Here is a 16338-nt window from a genome sequence, read left to right on the forward strand (position 1 = left end):
CGGGAGTTGGTGATGGACAGGGAAGTGGGGTCACAAAGAGTTGGACACGACTGAGCGACTGAACTAAACTGATGAAAACTACACAGCTGAAACCTGGGATGACATGAATGGGTTTTGTCCATACAAACTGGTTAATTTTATGTATGCTAATGACAGTGCTTCCCTATGGGAGGCTTTATCGATGCCTGATCCTGTCCCTGAGCACTCTCTATTTTTAAGCACACCAATCTGACAGCTTCCAACTGCCAGCACCTGAAACTAGTTGCCTGAGGGCTTTCTCTGGCCACCAGAGCCCTCTAGGCGTATGCAGGGCAATGCCAGTGAGTTAAAACACCCAGTGGCAGCCTTCAATCAGTTGTGGAAAGTGAGTTGGAAAACAAATACCCCAGCTCCCTTGCCCCTGAGATGAAATTGTGCTGAAGCTTATTCTACAGTTTTCCAGCAGAAATGAATTCAAGTTGCCCACAGTAATAATTGGCTTAAAAAAAAAGTGAAGGAGAATTTCCCTGGTGGCCCATTGGTTAAGAATCCACCTGCCAATGCAGGGCACATAGGTTTGATCCCTGATCCAGGAAGATCCCACAGGCTTCAGAGCAACTAAGCCCATGTGACACAACTACTGAAGCCTGTGTGCCTAGAGCCAAATACTCCACAACAAGAGAAGCCACCACAATGAGAAGCCTGTGCACCACAACTAGAGAGTATCTCCTGGTGTCTGCCACTAGAGAAAGCCCTCCTGAAGCAACAAGGAGCCAGAGTAGCCAAAAATAAATAATTTTTTAAGTGGAGGAGAAGGCAGATAAGGAGAGCCAGAATGAGATGTGGTTATGAATGAATGAATGGTCAGAGTAATGCAACTTTGCTAGTTTGGAAGATGGAGGAAGAGCGCCATGAGCCAAGGAATGTGGGCCGCCTCCAGAAGCTAGAAAAGGCAAGGAAACAGACTCCTCCCTATAGCTTCCAGAAAGAAATGCTGCCCTAACAACATCTTGTGTTTAGCACAGAGAGACCCAGTTGGAGTTCTGACCTACAGAACTGTAAGCTAATAAATTTACATTGTTTTAAGCCACTTCATTTGTGATAACTCATTATGACCATCATAGAAAATTCATCTGACACACTTAGTTGGTTTCCTTCCTTCCCTGTCCCACTTCCTCACTGCCCTGGTGGTATTTCCTGGTGTCACCTCTGAGAAGAACTACTTGCACTTGAATCCTTGTTACAGAATCTGCTTCTGGGAAAGCCTAAATAACAACACTGCCACTGTATTTCTCTTATTTATATATGTATGTGATCCTATATCTTTTTAACCTGCAGAATCATATTCAAATTGCCACCAAAATATAAGTGACTACTAAAATCAAGACTACATTTTTCGTGCATTAAAGCATCAGCGCAAGCAAAGGCACATAATAAAAGTGGTGATATAATTGACAATGATTATTAGAATTCCCACTATGTCTGGAAATTCTGAATTACATGACTCTACAGTCAGTTGGTATTGACGGCCTCTAAAGTGAAATCCCTAACTCCATACACTGTCCATTTCTGACCTGTTGTATAGCTACCCAGATTATGCTTCTAAAGTCAAACTTCACTATCTCTACTTGCTCAAAAACATCAGTATCTTCTATTGCCTAATGTCCAGGCTCCTTACTGGAATTCAGAGCACTCCAATATCAAACATCAACCTCCTTTTCCAGACTTCTTTTCTACTATTTCCCTTCAAACAAACTAGACTCTTTGCTATTCTAAAAGCAATTTTCTTCCCTTTTTTCACATCATTTCTTCCATTTGGAATGGGTTTAAATCCATCACCAGAAACTCAAATCCCAACAGTCCTTTAAGGTTCACGTATTTCCAGTATGCATCAATACATAAGTAAACAAATGCATAACAAATGAAAGCTCCCTGTGTACAGGTTAGCTTTCTTATCCAATCATACAACCTGGTAACAAGCATCAGGAGACAACTAACATGATGAGAATGGGGACTAACCCATGCTGGGTTCCATGCCTTCTTTTGTTTGGTTTTGCTTTTTTTTTTTTTTTTTTTTACTTTATATTCTGTGCTCTGCCAAACATCATGTTCTTCCTTCCCTGTCAGTAACTGGTTTCTCTTATTAGTTTACTTACCGAGGATATTCTGTTCCCCAAAAGAAAGGCTTCTGGAGTTCTCCTGCTGGAAATCCTAGGAGAAAGACAAACAAACATGACTGTAAGGGATATAGAGATTGATTTGATGATAAGTACCTGACTGTAGCTTTAGCCTTGGAGTTTCAAAGGCCCATCAGAAAGGTACTCCTCATGGAGCTGGGAGCCCTCAAATAGATCCAACTGCCTCTAAGATATTTATTAATATCTTAGAGTCTGAAATCAGTGCATTCCATCAGTTTCAAGGAAACCATTTTGTGTGGATACACTATGGGCAGTAGTGCAGGCTGCTGTGAGAGGGGTTCCTTCAGACACAGCGCATGAAAGAGGCTTCCCGCTGTCCTTGCAGCTTCCCCTGACACAGAAAGAGTTGGCTTCATGGGTGCACAACCAGTGCAGTCACACAGGGCCCTGTGCAAAAGAACCTCACATTGGATTTAACGCTCTGTTGTCACTGTCTGAAAGGCTTAACAATTTTATGTTTGAATGTGATTTTGGAAGTGGAGACCAAGGGGACAATAAAGCACGTTTGTGAGTAAAGGAGCCATGCACGACATTTCTGTCCACAGTTTCTATTATGCTCTATTTGCACACAGCATACAAGATGCTCCCTGGAAGTACAGAACTCTGACAGACCCACAACACGTGTGAGTTCAGCAAAATTCAAAGCGAGAACAAGTTAAGTATGCTACATCTAGGACTGAATAGGTGGGGGTTCTGACAGCCACAAGAGGGCTCTTTCAACTGGAACCAGAATTTGCTTTGACCACCAAAAGGCAGCAGTGGCATTCTAAGAACGTGAATAAGAATTCTATCTTATTAGATAAGAATTCTATCTTACTCCTGTTACTTCACTGCATTAGGCAACCACATACACCAAAATGATGACATGAAAGGGAAAGATAGGACTACCCCGGTCTTTTTCCCTTTCAGCCCTTCCTTATTCATCAGTATACCAAAGGTAGAGATTGTTGATAGAATGCACATGTAGAAAGAAATGAAATAAAACCTGCTGAATTAGTTTTATGCAGTGTTTCCACCATCCTGACAAGAAGAAAATACATACTCATGTATAAGCTAGAAAATACAAACTATAATTTTGGTGATTCCATAGCTCAAGTAAAAGTTCTTGTATCTGTATTTGTTTTGGCATTGTACAATATAAAGATGAATGGTAAAATAATGCTGATGATTTAAATTTTTAATTTTCCTTACAACTCACAGTACCAAATAGCAGATAAAAAATACTGTGACCAGTCTACAGAATGAGAGAGCATGGAAGGAAGGCCAAAGCTTTCTATTGCAGCCCCTTGACAGCACTTTTTCCTGCTTTCTGAAAAGGAGGTCCCCGTTTCTTCATTTGGTACCAAGCCCCACAAATGATGTAGCTGGCCCGGGGTGCAGACGAGTGGGAGAAATGCCTTGCTTTGCTTTGCCACTGCAACTCACCTTTAAATTTTGTACCCTGGAGTGGATCCTAGGAGCTGCACTTACAAGTCATTACAACTGGGAATTGCAATGAATAGTAACAAAAAAAAAATTAGAAAAAGATACTTTCTGCAACATCCCTGCCTGTCACAGGGCTACTGCTCAAGGCTCCTAGAGACTGAAAGCTCTTTCATGAGTTCAAAGGCTTTCTCTCCCTTCTTTTCCTCTCAACAACCTGTCTATCTCCCCTCCAAGATAGGACATTATGAGTCACGAGGGCAGGAAAGCAGGTTCTTTATTTAGAAATGAAATATTAATTTGTGCAATTCATATATATATATTATTGATATGTTCTTAATAACATCATAGTTTGCAATATCAAGGTACAAAAACCTTATTGTACAACAGAGATGGATCCAGCCCGGAGTCCTCTCTCTTCCTGCTGCTTTCACATAATGGAAACTGCATCTGACTCGAGAGGGGTGATGTCAAATAAATCTTCATAATTTCCACATTTTCTTAAATATCCTTGGCATCTTTACATCAAAATTCCATCCTCTTTTTGGTGATTACTTTTAGTAAGTCATTCTGACTTGGAGATATATATATATATATATGCAAATATATACCACATATATATGCAAATCACAGTGTTTGTATGAAAATTCTGTCTCATATAATATATATCATCAAAAAGCAATGATCTTTGCTAATGAGAACAATGATCATAGACCAGTGTGATTTAATTATTAAATCATTATGGCTTTCTTGCTTGGTAATGTGCCCAGCTGGCAGCATTTATGTCCACTGCCAACCCCTTTTCAGCAAAGCATCTGACACCTGCCTGAGCCTCCTTTCTGCCGCCGTCGCTGTTAGAGGCCCCAGACTCGCCAGCCACAGCCATCATGCTCCCCTGATCATCTGGATCTTCACAGCTTGTCAGGGCCAGGGAACCAAACACTGATCAACACAAGAATCTGATGCCCTTAGGACCGTTTAGCTGAAGTGAATGGATTAACAGTTTAAGCTGCATTTTTGGAGATGTCAACTGGCAAGAGTGACAGATCAAATTTCAACAAGGCCAAAAGTATCTTATCTCATAAAGTGAGTGAGTTCTATTGAGCAAAGGGAGAAGTGAAAAATAAATAAATGGAAATGGGATTCTTTTTCTTTTTCTCTCCCTTTTTAATAGGCTTTTCTTATCTTTTCTTGCATATTCATTTTAGCTCCTCTTCTTCCCAGTTCAGCACTGCCTTGCCACCTATTTCACACTTTTCAAGATTCTTTTTCCATCTGTATATTTATGGGAGACATCCCTTACAAGGTAAATTCGTATGTGTGCATATGTATGTACACATACAGACACATACATATATGAACATGAGAGGAGAGAGGGAGGGAGAGGGAGGAAAGAGAAGTATAACTATTGGACTGGCAAAAATTAATCAATTTAATAACAGGTAATATTGGCCAGGGTGTAGGAAGCATGTTAGTGGGAGTATAAATTGTTGCGAGCATTTTGGAAAGCAATTTAGTCATCTCTTAAACCTTTAAATGCCAGTGGTTCTCCAATTTTGCCATGCATCAGAATCACCTGGAGGGCTTACTGAAATACAGATTACTGGGCCCCACCCTTAGAGTTTCGAGTCAGTAGGTCCAGAGAGGTGGTTAGGAATTTGCACCTCTAACAAGTTCCCCTGTGAGGCTGATGCTTGGGCAACCACGCTTCAAGAACCACTGCCCAATCACTGGCTCACATGCACTGCAGAGTCATGACTAAATACATTTATTGCTGCATTGCTGTAACTGAGAAAAGCGTGCAACAATCTAGATGTCCAACAGGAGGGGAATGACTTGATGATATAACTATTTTATGGATGCCTGTGCAGCAAAGGAAGAGTCAAGAGGTAGATCTCCATCTTCCAGCATGGGAAACACTCTAAGAAATGCTATTGGCATAAAGCAGGGCATAGATATAGACATATAAATGCCATTTATATATTTAAAATAACCCTCTTATCAGTTTGTGTATATGTATGAAAATTCACAGAAAAAGTCTATAAAATACATATCAAAGTGGTCACAGTAGTCATTTATCTCTTAGAGATCACTGGGATTTGGGGTGGTGGGTGGTTAATGGGGCTTTGGACATAAATGTAATGTTTTAAATGCTAATTAATCAAAGGTAATCATCTGTAATAAACTCTTTTAGAAATAACCATGTGTGGGGCTTCCCTCGTGGCTCAGTGGTGAAGAATTCACCTGCCAACACAAGAGACACAGGTTCAATTCCTGATCCGGGAAGATTCCATGGAGCGACTAGGCCTATGTGCCACAACTATTGAGCCTGTGCTGTGGAGCCCAGGAGCCACAACTACTGAAGCCCACGTGTCCTAGAGCCTGTGCTCCACAACAAGAGGACCCATGCATCTCAACTAGAGAGTAGCCCCCTCTCACCGCAACTAGAGAAAAGCCCATGAAGCAAAGAAGACCTAACACAGCCAAAAATAAATAAACAAATTTTTTAAAAGAGAAATAAATGTATGTGTGTTATAGAAAATTCTTCCAAAGATTATCCAAAAACAGTATATAGTTTACTCAGCTTACATGGCAGCATTTTGCTCATACATTTGTAAATACCAGCAAATTTCTATTTCAAGTAAAAATACAGCTTGTAGTAAAATAATTTCAAACACTAAAATTTGGACCAAAAAAAAAAAAAAAATACTGGCATTTATATGGGCTTCCCAGGTGGCACTAGTGGTAAAGAATCCTCCTGCCAATACAGGAGATACAAGAGACATGGGTTCAATCCCTGGGTCAGGAAGATCCCCTGGAGAAGGGAATGACAACCCATTCCAGTATTCTTGCCTGGAAAATTTCATCAGCAGAGGAGCCTGGCGGGCTACAGTCCATGGGGCCACAAAGAGTCAGACACGGCTATGCACAAACACACATGCTGTAATAACCTCATTATTTGGTAGCAAAAAATTCTCTTTCTCAAATCTACAGGTAGGAAAATCATAAGGCCTGCTTCAGACTTTCTACTTGGTCAGCCTTCCATTTTCACTGCAGTTTCTCGTAACTCTATTGATGAATATTGACTAATCTAGTTGCAGTCTTAGCAAAATGGTAACAGTAAAAGGCATAGAGTACTTTTGTTTAGGACACAACTGCGAAAGAACTGATCACATTCACTGGGTCAGGTTCAACTAGTTGGCCTTTAAAGTCACAGTTATATCCTAACTCTAGCTACACCTTTCCAGGAAAAGGCAAACATCTCAACACCTCTAGGTTCCAGTATTCATTTTATTAGTATAAAATCATATTAATTAGGTTTTTTTTATTACAGGTAAATATAGAGAAAAAATTAGCCCGTTATCCTAAAGTTTAGACCCTAGAAAATAAACATATGTCCTCAGGCATAGCAAATTCAAACTATTGAGCTTTATGCAAAAACCCAAATGGACTTTTTGGCCAATCTATTATGCGGAGAGATCAAAATAAAAATTAGTAATTTCTCTTTTTTCTCTCCCCCCAACCCAGAACTTCCCACTACTATGTTTAAAACTAGCTTCAGATATTTACTCAAATGTCCCTTTCTCATTAAGGCTTTCCCTAGTGCTTTTTTAAAGGAGCCAAGTATTATCCTCTCCCCCCGCAATTGGTTTATATCTCATCATAATACCACCATCTATGGTATCTACATTTTACTTATTGTCTATAAAGTATTATCTGTCTTTCCCCAATTGGTATGCAAGCTCCGTAACAAAAGGACTTTTATTTACTTTTACCATTCTTTCACTGCAATATCTTCAGAGCTGGAACAATGCCTGGCAGGTGGTAAGCACTCAATAAATATTTGTTGAGTAAATGGAATCTGCACTTTGTGAAACTCTAAAGGGTGATGAGGATTAAACATTACCTATAAGTGGGGGTTAGCCAAAGTCTAAAACATTACACAATATTATTAATACTATCGATGTGCTACTTCTTGAAGTTTCCACATTCAACACCAGAATAGGGATATGTTCCATTGTTCAAACTCTGGTTTTTGTTTACCTTCTAGATTAGGGACTCTGTTGGTTCTATTCCCTTATATTCATAGCCAAACTAGCGTAGTTTTGAGGTTTGCATATTTTTTTCCAATAAACTCTCAATCAGAAAGTAAATATTGACAAGATAAAAAGACCTGCCCAGCTCTGTGCCAATTCCATCACCCCTATGTCCTCTCAGCCCTCCCTACCACCAAAGAATAAAAGTAGGATATTTTCCCTTTTGTGGTTAGGGCATAGGCTACAATGAAAAAATCAGACAAAATACTGATATAGATCAGAGTCCTTTGGTCCTAACAATATTGAACAAACTTAATCTCTTTTCCCTACATTCTTTGTATGTTTTCATGTAATTGCCACATTAATTTTAAGTTCTATATCTAATATCTGTAAGTGTATGGCTCAGAAAGGTTAACATGTGGCAAGTATTTTAAAAGCATTATCCTCCAAAGTTTGGTTATTTTTAGGTGTGAAGTTTTTTTAAGATATGAACATTTACAAATGGTGATTATTTTAAAAATAACTATAGTCAGACTGGCACATCATTTCCTATTGTTTCCATGTTTGGTCAGATTTAACAAGATGGGAGGCCTCCAATTTTCAGTATGCATGTGAATGACTCTTTATGACCCCATGGACTATAGCCCACTAGGCTTCTCTGTCCATGGGATTTCCCAGGCAAGAAAACTGAGGTGGGTGCCATTTCCTCCTCCAGGGGAATCTTCCTGATCCAGAGATGAAACCCATGTCTCTTGCACCTCCTGCATTGGTAGGCAGATTCTTTACCACAGCGCAACTGGGAAATCCACACACACACAAAAGAAGAAATCCATTCAACTTTCAGGAACATAGATAAAACTAGGGATCATCAAACTAAGTGAAGAAAGCCAAAACCTACAAATGTCCTCAAAGAAACAACAACCCAGGGAAAGGGAAAAGGATATAACTAGAAAAAAATTCCATTTTGTAAAATCTAAAGAGGAAGGTGAATTGATACCAAAGCTCTCTAAAGTATATGTTTAATTGAAATATTCTTTAAACTCAGTGGAGAAATACTGGATACATGGGAGTAGATACATACGTGTGTGGTGAAAAGGGGTTACCTATACACATGTGTGGGCTAATGGGTAAAAGATTTGTGAGATCAGTGGGGGTTAGAGTTTTCAACAGGTCCCCAGTTATTTTGGTGCATCCTAGTTGTGACCCCCTAGATTCTCAACCCCAACTGGACATTAGAATCCCTTGGGGAGGCTTTATAAGATAAACCCATGTCCCTGCCCCAGACACATCAGGTCACAATATCTGGGATGGAGCCCTGAACGTCAGTATGCTGATGCATACTGAGCTTATAAAAGCTCCCCAGGTAATTCTAATATGCAAACAAGTACAGAAATCTCAGTTTAGGAAAAATAAGGAGCTGCTTATATTTAACTTAACTGATGTATATAAGTCAGCCCTCTTGTCTCATTCTCCTCTCTTTACTGCTCCTCAACACAGTGCTTGTAACATATGATTAGATATTTGTATTATAATTTCACAGACTATTCTTTCAAAACTGAAACTTTACATGGCTTATAAATTATGATTTTACAAAAGGACAAAAATAGTTTTAATTGCAACTGCTTTGGAAAATCCGGCTGAATTCTCACTCTAAGAGAGAATGACTGTTACATCTTATTCAGGATTAGTTCTCATCATCAGATAAGCCCGATACCATTCTTCTAGAAGCTAGGGGGCCATCAGTAGGAACATGGAAATTGCTGCAATTACAAAGCACTTTTGGTTATATTTTTTGCTGTAAAGGGATTTCATTGTCATCACTGCTAAGATTAATAGTGGATTTTTTTTTCAATTTGGCATCTTGCAGTAGTTTGGTGAATGCCAACCATCCCCTTTCCAGAAAATATCAAGTTCTAACAGCTGTGACTCACGTCAAGGGATTCAGCAAGATGCCTTGGCCATCTGCTGGCTTCCCGCAGGTAACCTCCTGCCACCATATCCATCAGCCTAGAACTGACAAGCAGAAAGTAGCTTCCAAAATCTGCCCTCCATCTTGAAAGCTTCTCTTCTGGCCTTTCTATTCTTTTTGTGCCATAATTACCTCCAGTCTGCAACAAACAGATTCTCTTCTTATTTACCAGGGTGACCAACCGTCCCTGTTGGCCCAGGCTTGAAGGAGCTCCTAGGATGTGAGCTTTCAGTGATAAAATTGGGACAGTCCCAGGCAAACCAGGACAAGTTAGCCTCCTTACATTTACCCACCCAAGTCTGACCTCTTTTGCATTTGCTCCATTTTTAGAGCTCAGCAGTTCTCAAACTTCAGCATGTAGCAGAGGTTTGATAGTTAAAATCTTCTTAAAACATATATTGCTGGGCCCATTGCCAGAGTTTCTTATTTGGGAGGTCAGGGATGGGACCAGGTAACATCCATTTATTACAAGTGATGCTGATGCTGCTGATCCAGGGGCCACGCTTTGAGAACCACTGCTCAAGTTCAACATCTGACAGAGAAAACACAAATTTCCTCCCACAATGCAGCTCAGTATCTCGGATTCTACTCATGCTCCACCAGGTCATTTCATACACACAATTGCTATCCTAGGTATTCAAAACTGACACTATGGGTAGTGATGTTCAGTCCAGGCCTGGGAGAACAGTAGATGCCTCAACAAATGCCTGTGTGGTGTCACTGAGCCATATCTGGGTGTGACTAACATTTTCTCCTTATCAATTAGACAAAACAAAACAAAACAAACAAACAAACAAAAAAACAGTGAGTCTCTTTATTCATCTCCTCCAGCAGTATCTTCACAATGCCTAACTCAGTAAAAGAAAACCATCTCATCTATTGTTAGTGAAGATATAAATTGGTACCACTCTTCTCAAGAGAAGTAGGATAACATGTATTTTAAAATTTCATAAATTGAGCATACCGTTTGACTCTGCAATCTCTCCGTATCTGGGAATTTATCCTAAAGAACACACTCATATTTGACAAAGACTTAGCCACAAAATGCATCTCAGTAGTTTTCGTTGCTGCTGTTGTTGTTTGCAATAGAACAGCCTAAATGTCTATCAGTAGAAAATTAAAGAAATTAAGGTGCTTTTATTTGGTGGAATATTAGGCATGGTGACTTAGAAGAATTCGTAATAAATTTTTAAAAATATTTGTTACAAATTTCAGTGGGGAAAAAAACAGTATAGTTGGATGAGCTCATGTTTAATTTCAATTTTTAAATATGGTAGATAAACATATTGAGATTCAACAAAAGTATTAAATGTAGCTATTTTAAATTATGATTCACTTTAAAAAGATTTTTAGCTTATCTAAATTTTTCAAGATTTGGCACAATAAAGATAAAATACTTTTGTAATAAAGGTTCAAAACAACTAATTTTTCTTAAGGGAGGACAAGTGAGATTGTGACCATCATGACAGATGAGTGAGATTTCTGACTCCTGTTTCCTCTCATCATGGCTCTTTCCCAGCTTTCTGATGCTTTCCACACCCTGACTCACATCCATGTCACTCCTAGAGCATGTTCCACTCACAGCCTGCCTCTTGAGTCAGAAAGTGAGAGTCACTCAGTTGTGTCCGACTCTTTGTGACCCCATGGACTATATAGTTCATGGAATTCTCCAGGCAAGAATACTGGAATGGGCAGCCTTTCCCTTCTCCAGGGTATCTTCCCAACCCAGGGATCGAACCCAGGTCTCCTGCATTGCTGGCGGATTCTTTACCAGCTGAGCCACGAGGGAAGCCCTACTGACCTTTAAAACTGTTCTGTGCTTTCTGCCAGTGGCCCTGCAGCAAAGCTGCCAGTCTTCTGCCTGGAAAAAGCATGTGTCCTGCCCCATGCATGCATGTTCGGAAGTGCACGGCAGGTGGTAAACATGTCCCTCTGGGCATGGGTCCTGGTACTCACAATTTCCAGGGATGCCATGAGACTACAGGGCTCCCCATGTAAAGGCACCTTGTCCCTCGGTGGCACTGCCCAGAATGTCATTCTCAGCTGCCTCCTTGGTCAGGCCCCAAGACAGGAGACTGTATTAGGACCTCCAGAGTCTTGGACTAGACCAGGACAAGAACGTCTTAAAATAATCATAGCAGGTGTCCCATGACCTTGCTAAATGCATCATGTGCACCATTTTGCAAACTATTTGCAGTTTGCTCATGACTTAACTTCAACACACTTAACAAAAGTTTTTGAATTTCACAGTAAATTTTGTGAAGAAAAACATTTTGGGGAAATAGAGCAAAATATATAACCCATAACCCCCTCTCCCCCACTCTACCAGAATCCGATGGTTGGAAGATCAGGGGTATAACCAAACAGCTCGCTCTCACCGGTGGCACTCATCAGTGGCTGCTCCAGGCCCCACCCTTGAAGACACAAGATTAGCACAGCCACCTGACCTTCCAATCTTCACCTCCTGGCTGTCTCCACACCCAACAATATCTTGCTTCCATATCAAACAGAAACAACCCCCCACCACACGGGGAAGGGCAGAATAGCGTGATTACTCTGACATACAATTATATCATGCATGCAACTTTGTCTGAGTGTGTTCACACCATTTCATGTAACCCTCATATTTCTTATCTAGCATTGAGCAGTGTAGGGTGAAGATTAAGTCTGTAATGACAGAAGCTGCATTATACTCCCAGCTGTGCTAGCTGTGTGCTCTTTCACATGTGATTTGGCCTCCCTGAGCTTCAGTTTCCTCTTCTGTAAAATGGCCCACAGTGCCCAACTTAGAGATCTTCCGTGAAGACTAGAGCTGACACATGCTAAGGCATCCAGCACAATGCTTGGCACGTCAGTGGTTCTCAGTGAAGAGCAGCTGTGAAGAACAATCGTCCTCTCCATTTTATGGGAGTCCTTCAAAGCATCAGTGGAAAAGTTGTGAAACTACCTGTATTATCATTACACCGTTATTTGAGAACAATCTTGGGATTTAACTTATCCACTCCCTAATTCTTCTCACCACTGCCACCACCTAGGTTTACACCCTCCCCAGTCTTCTCTTGAACCACTTTCCCAACCCCTAGCTGGCCTCGGTGGCCTCAGGAGCCTCAGTCTTTTCCCTCTTCAAGCCATGATCTTTGAGATTAAGACCAAGGAACTGAAACTGAAGTTTCTCTCCTCCCAAAGAAAACTATGTGCTGTACTGTGCTAAGTCACTCAGTCGTGTCTGACTCTTTGCAACTCCATGGACTGTAGCCCGCCAGGCTCCTCTCTATGGAATTCTCCAGGCAAGAATACTGGAGTGGGGTGCCATTTTCTTCTCCAGAAAGAAAACTATACCAGATCCCTATGGCTTGCTCCTCAATGTGGCTTACAAGGTCCTCATTTAATTCTTCTACATTTCATCTCCCATCATGCCTTCCTCCTCACATCTAACACATGCAGTCTGTCCCCCAGCAATTGTGACCACCTTGCCATCCTCTGCATGTGTTGCCTTTGTACCAGCCAGTACTTCTGCATGTCCCAACCTACCTTCTTTGCCTACAGATTTCTTTTCCTTTCAAAGCCCACTCAAATGCCCTTTTCACTGTGAAGCCAACCTTCACTCCCCTAGGTAATTACCACTGCTCTGAGGCTACCAGGATGCACTGCACACCCTTCCTATGATCTCCTATAAATGACTGATTACAAGTCTCTCTCTCCTGATGCCTCAAAAGCAAGAACTGTTTAACAGCTAAGATTTATTGACTACCTACTACAAACCAGTTTCTCTTCCAAGCATTTTATATATATTACCACCTTTAATCTTCACCACCCTACAAGATAGCCACTACTATTATCCCCATTTTATAGGTAATTAAACTGATGCCTAAAGATGTTAAGTAACCTGTCCAAGGTCACGAGTTATCAGTGGCCAAGTCAGGATTCAGAATCAAAGCCCACACTCTTAACCACTACACCATACAGTATTATACAGACCTAGCACTGAACTCAGTACCTGGGGAGTTGTAATGTCTGTATCACTTATCTTTTTCTATATAACAAAGTATTCCCCCCAAATAGTGGCTCAAAACAATAAGCATTTACTGTCTCACAGTTTCTCTGGGTCAGGAATTCAGACACAGCTTATTTGGATGGTCTGTCTCAGGGTCTCTCGTGAGGTTGCTCTCAGGATACCAGTGTGGGCCGCCATCATCTGAAGGCTTGGCTGGACTAGAGGACAAGCTTCCAAGATGGCGGGTGCACAGGGTGCTGTCACGGGCAGGAGGCCCTGAGTCCTTCACACGTGGACCTCTCCACCAGCTTCCTGAGGGCCCTCATGACATGGTTGCTGGCTTCCCCCCGGGTGATCAATCCAAGAGAGCAAGGCAAAAGCCATATGTCTGTTATGACCTAGCCTCAGAAGTCACACTCTGCCATTTCCACAGTATCCTATTAGTTACAGAGGTCAGCCTCATCTGGTGTTGGATAGACTACACAGGAGTGTGACTACCAGAAAGTAAGAATTATTGGGGGGGGGGGTGCTATAAATACGACATGAATCAGTAGAAACATTACTAAGAATTGCTCTGTCAGGATCTCTTCTAGATAATAAGAAGTCTGGATTGGGTGGCCACTTGAGTTTCCTTTCTTCAAGCTTCCAAACTATGGCAGATTATTTTCAAATTCTCCTCAAATACACCATCAAGTGGATTCAGGGATTTAATTTCATTAAAGTCCAGTAGAGGCCGCAGGTGAGTATTTGCTAACTTGGCTTCCACTTTATGGTTTCAGGCAGTCAGCAAAGCATGAGAAATTCTACCAGTCTGAAACACAGTTATTTCCTTAACAGCAAAACAAGTCTATGTTTGATTTTGGGATTAATTCTATAGTTTGATGCCAGCGTAAGCCCAGCCTCTGGACAAAGGCTTATCTTCTTTAGCAGAGTATCTGTGATTAAACTGAGGCAACTAAATCCCTTGCATATAAGATAATAAAATCATTGGTTTTAGCCCTTCGGCCTTGCTTATTTTCAAGCCAAGGTTTTATTTGCTTAAAATAAATGCTTAATATGATTTGAGACCTATGAAAATAAAAAACTAATACTGAAATGAGGCACTATGCAGATACACTTTGATACTGAATACATGAAGTGAATCTTCTGCTAAACACCAGTCCATATCAGTGGAGATGAGAACCAAATGTGAGTGGCTCCCCACCACAGCTCGGGACCACTGCCTGACTGGACCTGAAGTATTTTACTTTGGAAGCTGGGGCAGCAACATGCTACAAGCTTCCCTGGATCCCGTCCTCTCCCAGTGCTTTCCACCCCCAACTGGCAAACTGCAGCACTCTAAAGAGTTCCACTGGAGCGCAGCCATGCCCATTTGTTTATGAATTGTCCGTGGCTGCAACGGCAAAGTTGAGAATTTGCAACAGAAATCATATGGCTTCCAAAGCCAAAAGTATTTACTATCTGGCCCTTTACAGAAAATGTTTGTGATCCCTCATCTACACTTCTGGCAGCTTGGTCTGAGGTCACCTATCATCAGCCCACATGTCTGTGTATGCTATATGCTTTTCTAAACATTTTAAATGGAGAACAGAGGTATTACTATTTCTGTTGAGGTATTATATACATAAAGTAAAGGCAAAATTTTATGGTATATAAAAAAATTAGAACACAGTGAGTTTTTACTGAAGTATTACCTGTGCAACCACTTCCCAGATCAAGATGATATTTCCAAGTCCCCATCTCAGTCAATATCCCCCCAAACAAAGGGCATCATTATTTTAACTGCTATCACTTTGACCACAAATTTGTTTCTCTATTCCTGGACTTCATATAAATGGAACCACGCATTGTTTCACTGGGCATTATAAGTTAGCGGCATTTTCACATGCTGTAGAATGGAGCAGTTTGTTCTTTTTCATTGCTGTGCAATACTCAGTTGTATGAATATACCACAGTTCCTTCAACTATTCTTCTGTTGATGGAAATTAGGTTCTTTCTGGAATTTTGCTATTATGAATAAAGCTGCTATGAACATTTATTTGGTTACTCCATGTGGGATGTGGGATCTTAGTTCCCTAACCAGGGATCGAACCTGAGCCCCCTGCAGTAGAAGTTCAGAGTCTTAACCACTGGACCACCAGGGAAGTTTGCCAAAATATTGTTTTAATGTATAAAATCTTCTGAGGACAAAAGTTCAAAATATCCCTTCCCCCAAGCTTCATATTATGCTGTGCATCCTGTGTCCGACTGGCTATCCCAAGCATTACTTGTGGGCATGCCGGGTTTTGATATACAAAACCATGACCCTGACAATATGCTGGCACTTTTCAAATTGATCTTGTTAAATCCTATCAAAAACTCTAACCTCAACATATGGCAGATGAGGACAAGAGTGCTCAGGAAGGAGAAACACCTTGACCAAGGTCATGCAACTGGATCAGTGGCATACAAGGTCTCCCATCAAAGTTTGGTCTCCTTACTAAAAGCAGGAAGACCAGATCTACATTTATCACAGAGTTAGGGAAGCACAAGTTTAGGCACTAACAACCTCAGCTCCTTATCTTCCTGTTTAACCACCTTATCAGTTCAAATATAATTAAATTATGCAATAGCTCCTGAGTATAACTTCCCATACAGCAGACTTAAGCCATTATTATTTCACACTACACTCTGTGTCTGAAGACACTGCTACCTAGCTTGATAAGGGTAGAAAAATAAGAAGCTATAAACACCCTGTAA

General features: G+C 40.8%; 1 protein-coding gene and 1 non-coding gene across 2 annotated transcripts in view; both read right to left on the reverse strand.

Annotated features, from left to right (window-relative positions):
• PHEX (phosphate regulating endopeptidase X-linked) overlaps window positions 1-16338 on the reverse strand; it is a 199095-nt gene that overhangs the window by 24455 nt on the left and 158302 nt on the right. Inside the window, exon 16 of the mRNA XM_061136653.1 lies at window positions 2136-2190. Coding sequence (XP_060992636.1) covers window positions 2136-2190 — 55 coding nt within the window. The remainder of the gene's footprint in view (window positions 1-2135; window positions 2191-16338) is intronic.
• TRNAR-UCU (transfer RNA arginine (anticodon UCU)) lies at window positions 15671-15743 on the reverse strand. Its single transcript has one exon. It is a non-coding gene; the product is annotated as a tRNA-Arg (tRNA).

Source organism: Dama dama, chromosome X (assembly GCF_033118175.1).
Source record: "Dama dama isolate Ldn47 chromosome X, ASM3311817v1, whole genome shotgun sequence".
In the NCBI taxonomy this organism is placed as follows: Eukaryota; Metazoa; Chordata; class Mammalia; order Artiodactyla; family Cervidae; genus Dama; species Dama dama.